The sequence below is a fragment of the Salmo trutta genome, chromosome 6 (assembly GCF_901001165.1).
Source record: "Salmo trutta chromosome 6, fSalTru1.1, whole genome shotgun sequence".
NCBI lineage: Eukaryota > Metazoa > Chordata > Actinopteri > Salmoniformes > Salmonidae > Salmo > Salmo trutta.
The window spans coordinates 22,591,153-22,607,676 of NC_042962.1; the positions used below are offsets into that span (position 1 = coordinate 22,591,153).

Below are 16,524 nucleotides of genomic sequence, written 5' to 3' on the forward strand. Positions count from 1 at the left end.
TTCAAGCAAGCATGTATGTCAAAAAAAAAAAAAACACAGCTAAATGCAGCACTAACCTTTGATGATCTTCATCAGATGACACTCCTAGGACATTATGTTATGCAATACATGCATGTTTTGATCAATCAAGTTCATATTTATATCAAAAAACAGCTTCTTACATTGGCGTGTGATGTTCAGAAATTGTATTCCCACCGAAAAACTTCCGGGGAATTTACTAAATTACTCATGATAAACGTTGACAAAATACATAACAATTATTTTATGAATTATAGATACAGAACTCCTTTATGCAATCGCTATGTCAGATTTTAAAATAGCTTTTCGGCGAAAGCACATTTTGCAATAAGTACATAGCTCAGCTATCACGGCTAGCTAATTTGACACCCGCCAAGTTCGACGCTCAATAAACTCAGAATTGGTATTAGAAAAATTGGATTACCTTTGCTGTTCTTTGTCAGAATGCACTCCCAGGACTGCTACTTCCACAACAAATGTTGTTTTTGTTCCAAATAATCCATAGTTATGAGCAAATACCTCCGTTTTGTTCGTGCGTTCAGGTCACTATCCAAAGGGTAACGCGCGAGCGCATTTCGAGACAAAAAAATTCAAAATATTCCATTACCGTACTTAGAAGCATGTCAAACGCTGTTTAAAATCAATTTTTATGGTATTTTTCTCGTAAAATAGCGATAATATTCCAACCGGACAATGCTGTATTCATTCAAAAAGGAAGAGAAAAAATGGCGAGGTCTCGTGAACGCGCATTTCCAATCTCTTAGCCACCAGGCAGTCCACTGACAAACTGTGATCCTGTACTCTGCCCGGAGACAGGAGACACGTCAATCCGCTTTCTGAACGCTTTAGAGAGCCAATGGAAGCCTTAGAAAGTGCTACATAACCCCACGGGCACTGTAGTTTCCCTGTAGCCTTCCCTGTAGCTCAGTTGGTAGAGCATGGTGTTTACAACACCAGGGTTGTGGGTTCGATTCCCACGGGGGGCCAGCACAGAAAAAAAAAAAAAAAAAAAGTATGATATGTATGAAATTGTATGAAATGTATGCATTCACTACTGTAAGTCGCTCTGGATAAGAGCGTCTGCTAAATGACTAAAATGTAAATGTAAAATGTAGTTTCGATAGAGAAGCAAAGGGAGAAGTACAAATTCGCAGACAGGCCACTTCCTGCTTGGAATTTTCTCAGGTTTTTGCCTGCCATATAAGTTCTGTTATACTCACAGACGCCATTCAAACAGTTTTAGAAACTTCAGAGTGTTTTCTATCGAAATCTACTAATAATATGCATATTCTCCTTTCTGGGAAAGAGTAGTAACCAGTTTAAATCGGGTACGTTTTTTATCCGGCCGTGAAAACACTGCCCCCTAGCCCAGACAGGTTAAAGGCACAGTCAACTTAGTGTATGTAAACTTCTGACCCACTGGAATTGTGATACAGTGAATTATAAGTGAAATAATCTGTCTGTAAACAATTGTTGGAAAAATTACGTGTAATGCACAGAGTAGATGTCCTAACCGACTTGCCAAAACTATAGTTTGTTAACAACAAATTTGTGGAGTGGTTTAAAAATGAGTTTTAATGACTCCAACCTAAGTGTATGTAATCTTCCGACTTCAACTGTATGTATCAAGCTTTTCAGAGTAGGATTGCTGATCTAGGATCAGGTCCCCCCTTACTTATAATGTTATCCATTGTGATCGAAAAGGCATAACAGATCCAAAATCAGCACTCCTTCTCTGAGACGCTGGATACATCTGGCCCTGATCTGTAGCTTAGAAGCATGCAAGCTACTATTCTCTCCTAAAAAGTTGGTTGTCTTTGTGTGTCTTTGAGGATATTTTATTAGACTCGGGGTGTGTGTGTGTGTGTGTTAGGTCCCCTATGTGTGTTTTAAATATCAGAACCCTCCAAACACTTTGCACATTTTACATGTTTCATTTGTCTCCTCTGATCTGTGTCTCTCGCCCCATGTGAGCACAGATGCATTTGATCTAGGAGGCGTGTGTGTGTGTGTGCGTGCGTTATGTTGATCCGATGAAGCAAATCGCTGGCGTAGTGTGTGTGTTGATAATAAAGTAGATGGCAGAGCATTCCTCCTTCCTAGAGAAAAGAAACGCAAACAGCCCCACACACTACACACACACACACAAGGGAAACCAAATCCCTAAATGCCCTACAAGCCTCTAGTTCACCACCATCCTGTTATCACAGATTCAACCTCCCATCTCTCTCCAAAATCTACACTATATCTAACCCCTCTGTGTGTGTCTCTCAGTGTTTACACCCTAGATTGATCTGCTGCTCCTCCCCCTCCCTAATAAAGACTGTCTGTGTGTGTGGCACGGCTAGGACCAAACAAAGACAGCAGTCTTAATGAGACATTCATTAGCAGACATCCCATCATATCTGTCTGGCACTCAGACATACGTCCACAGTGTCTGGGCTGACAGAAGGGAGAGAGAGGTATTGGAGGGCGAGGGAGAGAGAGAATGTGAGGGACATTTGGGAGTGTGTGTGTGTGTGTGGGCTTTGGTTCTCACCTTCAGATGGAGAGAGGAGTAAAATGATGAGGTATGTCTGGAACTCTCTCCTCCGCCACTCTCATCCCTTCACCCCTCTCTTCTCTCTGATGAATAATGCAGGAGATGTTTGGCTCCTCATCCTCCATTCCTCTCCATCTCCCTGTCTCTCCCAGGCTTTGAAGGACTATAAAACCCCACATGTTGTGTTTACCTTACAGTCACTCGAGGGATGAAGGGGGGATGTGGGCTGGTTAAGAATATACTGGTTACGGCTGGTTAAGAATATACTGGTTAAGGCTGGTTAAGAATATACTGGTTAAGGCTGGTTAAGAATATACTGGTAAAGGCTGGTTAAGAATATACCTGTTTTTTGTGTAGTAGGTGGATCACAAGAAGGCTTTCAGTTTTGTGGCAGCAAACCGATGCCCTCAAGGCAACAGGCTATGATTTTGGACAGTAAAGTAACTTGTCTGAAAAACATCTCTCCTCTCCTATCATTCCTCGATCCCACACTTCTTTCTTCTAAATGATTCAGGATACTGATTTAGCTGTTTGGCTACTCCTCTCTATGTCCAGGAGATCTGCAATATAACCAGAACATCATCCAAATAACAATTCCTTACTTAAGGACACTTGAACAATGTTCTGAATAAAGGTGTCCTACGCCGAAACATAAGCCTGTCATTTTGTCCCGAAAATAAGCTCATATCTATGCAGACACCAAATCTAAGCTCCTTTAATTTGAATTACATTTTCTTGGATAGTCACCTGTTGGAAGCGTCCTGGGGTAAGGAATGTTTTTTTTGGATGATCAAGTCCCTCAGTTAAGAACCTGATTCCCTATTGGATCAAGCTGGGCTGAAGCGTGTTTGGTTACGCTTTCGTTCTCTGATTATAACAATGTTGTTGTGTCTGTCAGAGTTCCAGCAGGAGATGGATCCTCGGGTTAACTGTACCAAGAAGCTCCGTGTCCACATCAAGCAGGACCCGTGGAACCTCCCCAGCAGCGTACAGGCCCTCACACACACCATCGCCAAGTTCGTTGAAGGTAAGATGCACACGCCGAGACCTTGAAAAAGCCTCTGTAATGAGTATGTCTCCATCTGCAGTAAAGGTCCACAGAGGTACAAACTTGAGGCAGTGCACCATACAGTACACACTGAACATTGAACACAAAGGCCTTCATCCACACATTAGCCAAGTTGGAAGGTTAGTGCTGAATATGGTGCATGCACACCAAATACAACAAAACTCGGGAACACCACACCAGATGCAACAAAACTCGGGAACACCACACCAGATGCAACAAAACTCGGAACACCACACCAGATGCAACAAAACTCGGGAACACCACACCAGATGCAACAAAACTCGGGAACACCACACCAGATGCAACAAAACTCGGGAACACCACACCAGATGCAACAAAACTCTGGAACACCACACCAGATGCAACAAAACTCGGGAACACCACACCAGATGCAACAAAACTCGGGAACACCACACCAGATGCAACAAAACTCGGGAACACCACACCAGATGCAACAAAACTCGGGAACACCACACCAGATGCAACAAAACTCGGGAACACCACACACAACAGATGCATAAATATAAAGGTCATAACAGTTTGAGATGAAACCACTTAAACTGAGTTATAGAGCAGAAGCCTCTCCCTGGTTAGTCCTTAGCATCCCAAATACAGTGCCTTCAGTAAGTATTCATACCCCTTGACTTATTCCACATTTTGTTGTGTTACAGTAGAGGTGAGGAACCTTTTTGCCATCAAGGGCCTTTTGGATATTTATAAATTAATTTGGGAGCCATATTATTACAATTTGCTATTTTCTGCTTTATTCCTGTTTTAATGTGGCTCTAATCACTGACATTGGTTTTATAGTTTAAATTTGACTTATGATGTTTGTGTCCTTGAGTATTTAGAAAAATGCTAGTCCTATTTAAATAAATATTAGTATTGTAAATAATGTTGTTGTTATTATGATTACTTGTTCAAACTCACCTATAATGCGATGGCTGAAACTGCTTATTAACTTTGACGAGGTGTTTGATGTCAGCTGGCAGTGAAGATGACGCTATCCGCAGCTGGTTTTCCAGGTTTGTGTCAGTCTTGAGCGGAATCGAGTCTTTGCAAGAGTCAGTTTGGAAAAGAACTGCTCACAGCAGTAGGTCGTCCCAAATACAGATGCAAATTTAAGTGCACGTCTCCTCAGAACAGGAAAATGTTCAGCACTAACGTACCTTTTGTAGAACTCAAGGAGAGGGAGGTTTTTGTACCTGGCTTGAGCTCGCCATCGCTTTGCTGCTCAATGACTTCGTGTTGTAGGCCATCCTGCACATCCGCTGGTTCGATGTGTTTTTCTTGTTGCAAATATGTTCAACTCCAGTTGTTTACTTTTCACATCCTTAAACCGCTCACAAAATGCCTTTGCGAGCTTTCCACACTCGCCGGCATATTCCGACGTAAACTCAGGCTCTTGTCCTTGCAGAGTAGGAAAAGGCACTGTGTTACCCCTTTCTAGTTGGACTTGCCACAGCTTTAATTTCGCTTCAAACGATTTCACGTTTGACAGCAGATCGCTGAGAAGCTGGTTCGGCCCTTGGAGCTTGACGTTCAAGTCAGACAGACACTTGGTTATGTCCACCATGAAGGCCAAATCACACATCCACTTGTCATCACTCAGTTCCGCGACATGTTTCTCTTTCATCTCCATTAATTGTTTAACTTCATCCTTCAGTCCGTAAAACCGCGCGAGCATGTTTTCCCGGCTCAACCATCGCAGTGGTAAACCAGATCACCACACTCCGATTCAAGATCACTCAATAGCTCCTTAAACTGGCGGTTGTTCAGCCCTTTGCTTTTGATAAAATTGATGGTCGACACTACAGTTGCCATTAGGTTGTTCGGCTTCAGGGACTGTGCACACAGACTTTCTTGATGTATGCTGCAGTTGCATACAGTTGGATCAAGACTGAAACAACTCATTTCTTTTTTGACTAATGCTGTTAACCCCTTTTTCGAGCCATTTCATTTTTTTAACCGTAGCTCAAATTTGCTCATAGCCGAGACAAGTCTCTCAAACAAGTCCTCACCTCTGGTGGTGCCATGCATGGCTTCCAAAGACAGGAATTCCTGCCTTGTGTCAAACTCAGCAGTAATCCCATGCACAAAAATGGCAAATTGGGCGCTATTTGTTATGTCAGTCATTTCATCACATTCCAAAGAGAAAGAATTTTTGCAGACCTTCAATGTTTTTTCAATATCTTGTGCCATGTCAGTTATCCGCTCCGTGACGATTCTTCAAGACAAACTAACACTTTGGAACAATGTAACTTTGTCTGGTGCTAGCAACTCTGCAGTGGCAAGGAGACACTCTTTTACAAATTCTCCTTCCGAATGAGGCTTCAGTTTCTTTTCGATAAGCTCGCTCCCCACAGAGCTTGCTTGCATAACATTTTCCCCATCTAAACAAGGCGGCTTGTTGGACACCCAAACCCCGCTGAAGAGCAATGACTTTATCCACACGAAGTTGTCCTTGCTACTCATTCAGTTTAGCATGTTTTGAGCTGTAATGACGCTCCAATTTTTAGTGGTAAAATTATGTCTAGAGATTTTTTGATTTAAAAGAAAATGTATTTATGAATTGGCTCGGGGGCCTGATCAAACGGTCCCGTAGGCCGTATACGGCCTGGAGGCCGGACGTCCCCCACCCCAGTGTTACAGCCTGAATTCAAAATGGATTAAATATTGTTATTTCTCACCCATCTACACACAAAACCCCATAATGACAAAGTGAAAACATGTTTTTAGAAATGTTAGCAAATTTATTGAAAATGAAATACAAAAATATCTAATTTACATAAGTATTCACACCCCTGAGTCAATACATGTTGGAATCCCTTTTGGCAGCGATTATAGCTGTGAGTCTTTCTGGGTTAGTCTCGAAGAGCTTTGCACACCTGGATTGTACAATATTTGCCCATTATTCTTTTCAAAATTCTTCAAGCTCTGTCAAATTGTCTATTGATCATTGATAGACAACCATTGTCAAGTCATGCCATAGATTTTCAAGCAGATTTCAGTCAAAACTGTAACTCGGCCACTCAGGAACATTCAGTCTTCTTGGTAAGCAACTCCAGTGTAGATTTTGCCTTGTGTTTTAGGTTATTGTCCTGCTGAAAGGTGAATTCATCTTCCAGAGTCTGGTGGAAAGCATATTGAACCAGGTTTTCCTCTAGGATTTTGCCTGTGCTTAGCTCCATTCCGTTTCTTTTTTTTTATCCTGAAAAACTCCCAAGTCCTTAACGATTACAAGCATACCCATAACATAATGCAGTCACCATTATGCTTGAACACATAGAGGGTGGTACTCTGTAATATGTTGCATTGGATTTGCCCCAAACATAACACTTTGTATTCAGGAAAAAGTGAATTACTTTGCCACATTTTTGCAGTATTACTTTACTGTCTTGTTGCAAACAGGATACATGTTTGAGAATATTTTTATTCTTTACATTTTTTTTCACTCTGTCAATTAGGTTAGTATTGTGGAGTAACTACAATGTTGTTGATCCATCCTCACTTTTCTCCTATCACAGACATGAAGCTTTGTAACTGTTTTAAAGACACCATTGGCCTCATGTTGAAATCCCTGAGTGGTTTCCTTCCTCTCCGGCAACTGAGTTAGGAAGGATGCCTGTGTCTTTGTAGTGACTGGGTGTATTGATACACCATCCAAAGTGTAATCAATAAGTTCACTATTCTCAAAGGGATATTCAATGTCTGTTTATTTGGTTTTATTACCCATCTACAAATAGGTGTTATAAATGTTGAGGCATTGGAAAGCCTCCCTGGTCTTTTTGGTTGAATCTGTGTTTTAAAATCACTGCTCGACTGAGGGACCTTAATGATAATTGTATGTGTGAGGTACAGATATGAGGTAGTCATTCAAAAATCATGTTAACTTCTTTGGGAAAGGGGGCGGTATTTTGATGTCCAGATGAAAAGCGTGCCCAAAGTAAACTGCCTGCTACTCAGGCCCAGAAGCTAGGATATGCATATGATAGAAAACACTCTAGCGTTTCTAAAACTGTTAAAATAATGTCTGTGAGTATAACAGAACTGAAATGGCAGGCAAAACCCCGAGGACAAACCATCCCCCCCCAAAAAAAATCATCCTACCACTGATTTCAATGGCTGGCACTTTTATAATAGGGCGAAATCGTGCCCGATTGCAGTTCCTAGGGCTTCCACTAGATGTCAGCAGTCTTTGCAAAGAGTTTCAGGCTGGTTTCTTTTGAAAAATTTGCCAGAAATTGTAGTTTTTCTAGGTGGCTCCCATTTTGTCTGTAGTGTTTCCAAGCGCGTGAATGAGAGTGCGTTCTTTGGTATTTTTCTCTGGTAAAGACAATAACGATTCTCCGTCTTAAATTGTATCATTTATTTGCGTATTAGGGTACCTAAGGTTTGATTCTAAACATTGATTGACTTGTTTGGATAAGTTTATTGGTAACGTTTGGTATTCATTTTGTATGCATTTTGAAAGAGGGAAACTGAGTGGATTATTGATTGAAGCGCGCCAGCTAAACTGAGTTTTTATGGATATAAAGAAGGACTTTATTGAACAAAAGGACCATTTGTAATGTAACTGGGACCTTATGGAGTGCCAACAGAAGAAGATCTTCAAAAGTAAGGCATATATTATATCGCTATTTCTGACTTTTGTGGCGCAACTCCCTTGTTGAAAATGATTTGTTATGCATTTGTGTGCTGTGCGCTGTCCTCAGATAATCGCATGGTTTGCTTTCGCCGTAAAGCCTTTTTGAAATCTGACACGGCGGCTGGATTAACAAGTTAAGCTTTATTTTGATGTATTGCACTTGTGATTTCATGAAAGTTTAATATTTATAGTAATTTAATTTGAATTTGGCGCTCTGCAATTTCACCAGAAATTGTCGAAATGGGACGCTAGCGTCCCACTGATCCACATAAAGTTTTAAACACTATTATTGCACACAGAGTGAATCCATGCACATTTTTACTCCTGAATTTATTTAGGCTTGCCTTAACAAAGGGGTTGAATACATGTTGACTCAAGATATTTCAGCTTTCATTTTGAACTAATTTGTAAAAATGTCATAATTCCACTTTGACATGATGGGGTATTGTGTGTAGGCCAGTGACAAAATAAAACATCATTTTTTTATCAGGCTGTAACACAACAAAATATGGAAAATGTCAAGGGGTGTGAACTCTTTCTGAAGGCACTGTATATTAATCCACCATCCTGACACTATTTATTTCTGTTGGAATGTGTGTTTGTCAATTAAATGTGTACAGTTTGTGTGCCTAAATCCCTGATCAGATCACACTTCTGTGAAAGTGTGTGTGTGTGACTTTTTGTGTGTGTGTGACTTTGTGTGTGTGTGTGACTTTGTGTGTGTGTGTGACTTTTTGTGTGTGTGACTTTGTGTGTGTGTTTGTGACTTTGTGTGTGTGTGTGTGTGTGTGACTTTGTGTTTGTGACTTTGTGTGTGTGTGTGTGTGTGTGACTTTGTGTGTGTGACTTTGAGTGTGTGTTTGTGACTTTGTGTGTGTGTGTGACTTTGTGTGTGTGTTTGTGACTTTGTGTGTGTGACTTTGTGTGTGTGTGTGACTTTGTGTGCTGGTTTGTGACTTTGTGTGTGTGACTTTGTGTGTGTGTGTGTGTGTGTGTGTGTGACTTTGTGTGACTTTGTGTGCTGGTTTGTGACTTTATGTGTGTGTTTGTGACTTTGTGTGTGTGACTTTGTGTGTGTGTGTGTGTGTGTGTGTGTGTGTGTGTGTGTGTGTGTGTGTGTGTGTGTGTGTGACTTTGTGTGACTTTGTGTGACTTTGTGTGTGTGTGTGTGTGTGACTTTGTGTGTGTGACTTTGTGTGTGTGACTTTGTGTGTGTGACTTTGTGTGTGTGTGACTTTCTTTGTGTGTGTGTGTGTGTGACTTTGTGTGTGTGACTTTGTGTGTGTGTGTGTGTGTGTGACTTTGTGTGACTTTGTGTGTGAAATAAGCAGTGTAAGCAGTGTAACAGCACACTACAGCTTTGCTTGTTTCCAATAGCGTAACCTCTCGAGACGACTTTCTCACCCAGGTTTTTACTGTTCCACTAACACCACTGTGGCTTTTCATATGATCTGTGTGCTTCAGTTATGACGTTAGTTAGTCTTCACATGTGTAGAGACCTATCTAGACCTAGACATCCTATCATGGTTTTATGGGTCAGAAGCACCAAAGTATCCGGAAGTCTCTGAGAGTCTAACCTTGGTTTGTCCTTCACTATTCCAGAGGTGAAGACACGGCTGCTCTTGGTTCTACTACAGTACACAGGTTGGTTTTCCTCTCCTCTTAAATGCCTTGGATGTAAAAACAATGTACAGTCGATAGGGACATACACACACACCACAGTGTCCTCAATACACACATCTGCAATGACACAGAGGAGTGAAATTGAATTCTAGGGACTAAACTGCAGAACATCTACATAGCTAGTGTCTCAATTACTGTGTGGAGAGAGAGCTAAGTCCTCCTAAAACACCTACAGGAACATTTTTGTCATGACAAAGTCCCCCATGATCCCATTACAGCACCCTTAAGAACACATAATATCTCACTATTTCTCAAGGTTATAGAGTGAACAGATTCTCCCGAGTGGCGCAGCGGTCTACGGCACTGCATCTCAGTGCTACAGGCGTCACTACAGACCCTGGTTTGATCCCGGCCTGTATCACAACCGGCAGTGATCGGGAGTCCCATATGCTGGCGCACAATTGGCCCAGCATCGTCCGGGTTAGGGGAGGGGTAGGCCGTCATTGTAAAATAAGAATTTGTTCTTAATTGACTTGCCTAGTTAAATAATAACAAATAATTTAATAAAAGATAATAATGTGGCCCGGAGGAAGCACATTATGAATTCTACTGGAGGTTCCTGAACCCATTTTAAAATGAGTGGATTGCTTAACTTCTCCTTGCAGGCTATTTTTCAGGAAATTGTGGCGCCAGGCAATTTATTTTCAGCTAGAGACCACCTGTCTTTTGACTCCATGTATTTCAAATTCATGTTTTATGCCCAACTGACTTGAACGTTGACCACAATTGAACTTTGAAAAACTTTTGACCCGACCCAAGGAGTTAATGTAATTTGTGTTCAGCATCGATAACAAGTTAATTTTCTCTCACACACCTCCCCTATCTCTGTCTCTTCCCCTCCCTCCCTCCCTCCCTCCATCCCTCCGTCTCTCTAGACTCAGAGATCCAGTTGAGAAGAGATATGGTGTTTTGTCAGTCTCTGGTAGCAGCTGTTTGTGCCTTCTCCCAACACCTACTGGCTGTTCTCAACCAGGTAACAGAGTGTGTGTGCGTACGTGCGTGTGTGTGCGTGCGTGTGCGTGCGTGCGTTTCAAAATTTCTGTAACTATCCCCAAATTCCCAGATTTCCCAGAAATCCCAGTTGGAAGATTCCCAGAATCAGGAGGCAATGACCAGGAAGTCCGGAATCCTCCGGGAATTGGGGAAAGTTACTGGAATTTTGTAACCCTACAGCTAGCTTAACATTTTAACCACCTCCCCCCCAGACCCAGGGATCAGGCAGGGAGGCAGACCCAGAGGCCCCGGACCCCCAGGACCCTCAGGAGGCCCAGGAGGCAAGCCGACGATGGCTGGAACAGATAGCCTCCGCTGGCCTACTTCTCCACTTCCAGTCCCTCCTCTCTCCCAACCTGGTGAGTGACTGGCAGACAGGCAGCTACCAACAACCCCGGGACACTCATTGTATATTGAGGCTAAATATGATTGATTTGCAACACAAAAAAATGCGAAGATGTTGCCCCCAAATATTCCACATCATTTAAAATACTCTGCACGGCACCTGATTCAAAACTAGATTAGAATACTGCAGAGTATATCGTAAGCCTTGTTATTTCTTTACCAGAGGAGATGCTTGGTGGCCTCATCTCACCTCATCTCCGCACCAAATCAGCTCCAAAACAAAGACACAAACAAACTTAGTGCTCCTGTGTGTATGTGACCGCCCGCAGTGGAGTTGAATTGATTGTGCGTGCGTGCGTGTGTGTGTGTGCATGCGCGAGTACGAGTTTGTACGTGCATTCCTGCGTGTGTACCGGCTGCCTGGAGAGGGGTAGGACGGTGACGTTAGGTTGATTGTGGTTGTGAACAGCCATGTCATTGTGCTGCGACTGTCCTCGGAGGAGCTTTGTCCTCTTGTTTAATGAGGGGACTTGGCTCTCCTCGCGTCCTACAGTACACCCAAGACTGCCCCTCCGTGGTTCAGCAACCGGACACTATGTAGCTCTGTAGCCCAGCTTAGCACTGCTGTGTCGGTACAGTTCAGTACAGGATGAGCGATAACAGACCAGATTTGACCTCTGTCAATCCCCACACACGTACGTCTACATTAGGATAGTTGCAGAACTCGTAGTTGCAGTCAGTTCCGGATAAGTGCACTTTGTTGAAGTGCACTAGAGCACTACAGTTTGTCATTGTGTTAGAGAGAGAATCTCCGTTGTAAAGTCGAACTTCACCCACTTCGAGATCGGAGGAGGAGGAAGAGTTTTGCCCCTTGGTCTGAAGGGGATGAAGGGGAGAATATCACTCAGAAAGCAATTATTTTTCCCAGTGATATTTTCTAATCATTATTTATACACTGACTGAATGGTTGAGATAGCCAAAATGTAATTTAAAGTGAAAAGAAGTGGGATTTTCTGGTTCTCAGAAGTTGAACTCCATTTCATTTGAGACAGGATTAAGTATGTTTTGCATGAGGGTGGAGGTTAAGAGGAACTCTCTCTCTCTCTCTCTCTCTCTCTCTCCACATCTTAACTCTAAGCAGAGGCACTGTACCTGCAGGTGCAAGCAAAAATCAAAGGCAGTGGTGTGTATGTGTGCATGCCGAACCGTGTGTGTGTGTGTGTGTTTGTGACGACCGTACTCTCTGTTCTCACTCGACAGTCAGTCAGGTCATCCCTAATGTCTCTTCAGTAACACTTCAACCACACAGTAGGTACATAATGCTTCTGCTGCACCGTTTATTAGAGAGGGAGAGGGGTACGGGGGGGGGGATAAGAGGGAGAGAGAGATGGGAAAGGAGGGAGAGAGGAGGAGTGTGACAGAGGAGCAGATGGGCACTAGCCAAAGCGTTTCCTTCTCTTCTGTGCCTGGCCTGGGAGCAGATGTGTTCGTTGTTTGTGTGAGAGGATGTTGTGACGGATGTTGGGAAAGGAAGCAGACACACACACACACAGGCGCTGTACACTGACTTTAACCCGCACGTACCAACTTGTAAACACGCTGCTTGTTTTCTTTCTGAGAGGAGAGTGGAAGGGAAGCGACACACACATTCTCTCACACGCTGACCCACTGTTGTGTTTCTCTGGGAAGACTGGCAGTTGTGGCTGCTTCGCGAGGTGTATTGTTGTCTCTACCTTCTTGCCCTTTGGGCTGTCGTCTGTGCCCAATAATGTTTGTGCCATGTTTTGTGCTGCCGCCATGTTGTGCTGCTGTCATGTTGTGTTGCTACCACGCTGTGTTTTCACGTGTTGCTGCCTTGCTATGTTGTTGTCTTAGGTGTCTCTTTATGTAGTGTTGTGGTGTCTCTCTTGTCGTGATGTGTGCTTTGTCCAATATTTTTATTTTTAATCCCAGCCCCCGTCCCCGCAGGAGGCCTTTTGGTAGGCCGTCATCGTGAATAAGAATGTGTTCTTAACTGACTTTAAAAAACTGATGACAGCAGGCCATGATGAAGGATTGACTGATTGTGTTTCTCTCTGTGCAGGCGGAGGAGCAGGCCACGCTGGAGGATTGACTGATTGTGTTTCTCTCTGTGCAGGCGGAGGAGCAGGCCACGCTGGAGGACTGACTGATTGTGTTTCTCTCCACAGACTGACGAGCAGGCCATGCTGGAGGACACTCAGGTAGCTCTGATTGACTTGGAGAAAGTCACCTTCTACTTCAGACAGTTTGAAGGAGAACCACTGGTTGCAAGTATGTATGGAGAGACATGATCCTGTACGACATAGTGTATATCTATAGGGGATCAGCCCCGGGCCCTACTCCATTCGTTTAGATAACATTATCTTACTGTAAATGTAATTCAACTCATTTCAATTACATTCAGCTCCACTTCATTCAATCCCATTTGGCTTGTTGTGTTCCCTGCTGTATATAACATGTTGTTTATTATACCTGTTCTGTTCCCGTCTGCATAACTACGCGCCAAATGGAACCTGCTGCCCGTAGGGCCCTGGTCAAAAGTAGTGCACTATGTAGGGAATAGGGTTGCATTGATGACGCAGCCTATGTATGGCCCTAGACCCTTGCTGTCTCTCTCTCTCCCAGACATGCCCATGTCGTATGCGGTGGAGGGGACCCGCCAGGCCCTGAAGGTCTGTTTCTACCTGGAGACGTTCTACTTCTCCCAGCTACCCCAGCGCCTCCGGAATGGAGGCGGCTTCAAGATCTACCCTGTCCTATTCACCCAGGGTAAGACCCCGCTTGGCCAACAGGGTCCGTTATGATAACGACGCTCAGAGGAGGAACGTTGATCTAGGATCAGTTTTGCCTTTTAGATCATGATGAAGACGGTTACATGGAAGGGGAGGGACTGATCCTAGATCAGCACTCCTGCTCTGTGATGCTTTATGAATACGGGTCAGGATATTGATGGATTTCTGAATATAAGTGGATTCTCGTAATTGTTTGTCTTTTTTTCCTTCTCTAGCATTTCACATGTGTTTTATTTCATATCTATGTTACTACCTCTATTATGCATGGTTGGGAAAGAGCTTGCAAGGCATTTCACTACTGTTTTTCACCTGCTGGGTCCTGTGCATGTGACAGTAAAACTAGAGTGCTGTATCTCAGCAGTAACACGTTGTAATGTGTCTCTCTCCCCTCTCTCTGTCTCCCCTCTTTCTCCTCCTCTCCCTCTCTCTCCTCTCTCTCGCCTCTCCCCCTCTCTCTGTCTCTCCTCTCCTCTCCCCCTCTCTCTGTCTCTCCTCTCCCCCTTTCTCTCCTCTCCCCCCTCTCCCCTCTCTCCCCTTTCTCTTCCCATCTCTCCACTCTCTCTCCCCCACTCTCCTCTCCTCTCCCCCACTCTCTCCTCTTTCTCCTCTCCCCTCTCTCTCCTTTCCTCTCCTCTCCCCCTCTCTCATCTCTTACTCTCTCTCTCTCTCTCTCTCTCTCTCTCTCTCTCTCCTCTCTGTCACTGTGTGTGTGTAGCTCTAGAGAGTATGGAAGGGTATTACTACAGGGATAGTGTGTCTGTAGAGGAATACCAGGCTCAGATTAACTCTGCCTCGCTGGACAAAGTCAAACAGTACTACAAGAGATTGAGGTATGGGCTGCTAGTACACACACACACACACACACACACACACACACACACACACACACACACACGTTCTCTGGTCTCCACCCTTTGAGAAAAACTTCTCCCGACGTCTCCCGTTGACAGGCTGATAGGATTGATATGACTTCTATAGTTTTACTTCCTTCCTGTCTGCCCAGTGTTCTGTTCCTGTCCTGAAGGAGAAACAGCAGAGACATTAGGGCTTCTCTCTGCAGGTTGTCTAATATACTTTGACACAACATTCCATTCCAGCACACACACACACACACACACACACACACACACACACACACACACACACACACGCACGCACATGCACACACACGCACGCACATGCACACACACACACACACATATATGCACGCTCGCGCAGACATATATACTCATGCACACACATACTCATGCGCGCACACACACATTCTGGCGCCTGGCTGCCACCCAGAACACACAGCAGGCCAGCAAAGTGATTTGCTGAATAGGCACAGCGGGACTGTGCTGTGATTGGTCGAGAATAGCACAGCAGGCCAGCACCTTGATTGGCTGAAAGCACCCAGCGTGTCGGCACAATGATGGTGATGGAGTACCACTGCAGAGCCGGGTGGACCCGGTTTCCTCACGCCCCATTGGCACACACACACATGGGGCCCTCCCCTGATTGGCTACCCACCCCCATCGAATAATGACATGGAAATGATATACAAGGTTTCTATAAGATTCAGAACATCTGTGAGAATTGGAAATCTGGGGTTGTGCCTATATAGTGTGGTGCTTTTGACCAGAGCCTTAGGTGCCCTGGTCAAAAGTAGAGCACTATAAAGGGAATTGGACGCAATTTGGGAAGCAGCCGTGGAGTGTTTTAATACATCTTTCCCATCTCCCCCCCTTCCATCTGGGTGACCCGTTAAGTACGGTCATATCTCTGTGATATGAGGGCTAAATATTAATGGGTTTTTATATTAACGCAAAATAAGTGAGATTTCGGAAGATTCGGGGGGGGAAACCGAACCTTTTCGTTCTTCAATGTGTTAGGGGGGGTAAGCGGACTGTGTCTTGCCAAGGCTCTTCGTCTTATTGTCTTTGATGACAGGGGGGTGATCAGAGTAGCCCTGAGGGCACCGTCAGACGGGCACGGTGGGAATATTAACAAGACCAGTGCTGAAATCAATTCCATAATTGTTAATCAAGGTGAGAAAAGCAGCGTTGGCACATGGTCTCCTATCAGGTTCTGTTGGTCCAGAGTGACTTCCAGTCAGTGCATTCATCTTAAGATAGCTAGGTGGCACAACCACATAGCTGTCATAGTAAGTACATCTTTCCTCAATAAAGGAGCTATCAGCAAAGTCTGTGCTAGTTGCTGCACAAAGCAGTGAAAACCGAGGGAATGCTAACGCTGCTTTTGGACTGTAACACCAGTGTTACACTAGTGTATACACCCTTACGCTGTACTAGGGGAAGTGTGTTTCCACAGCTAGGGCTGGGAGTGAGGACTTGTGAAGGGCAGAATCAACAATCTCGGCATAATAATAATAAGTTCACAGTTAACCATTGTTATGTAAATGTGAGCTGAA

At 43.9% G+C, this 16,524-nt stretch overlaps 1 protein-coding gene across 1 annotated transcript in view; it reads left to right on the forward strand.

Annotated features, from left to right (window-relative positions):
* The window catches only part of LOC115195677 (phosphatidylinositol 3,4,5-trisphosphate-dependent Rac exchanger 2 protein-like), a 203,128-nt gene that overhangs the window by 143,169 nt on the left and 43,435 nt on the right, over window positions 1-16,524 (forward strand). Inside the window, 7 exon segments of the mRNA XM_029755788.1 lie at window positions 3,459-3,587; window positions 9,880-9,921; window positions 10,836-10,933; window positions 11,166-11,312; window positions 13,488-13,590; window positions 13,945-14,088; window positions 14,827-14,941. Of these exon segments, the coding sequence (XP_029611648.1) occupies window positions 3,459-3,587; window positions 9,880-9,921; window positions 10,836-10,933; window positions 11,166-11,312; window positions 13,488-13,590; window positions 13,945-14,088; window positions 14,827-14,941 (778 nt within the window).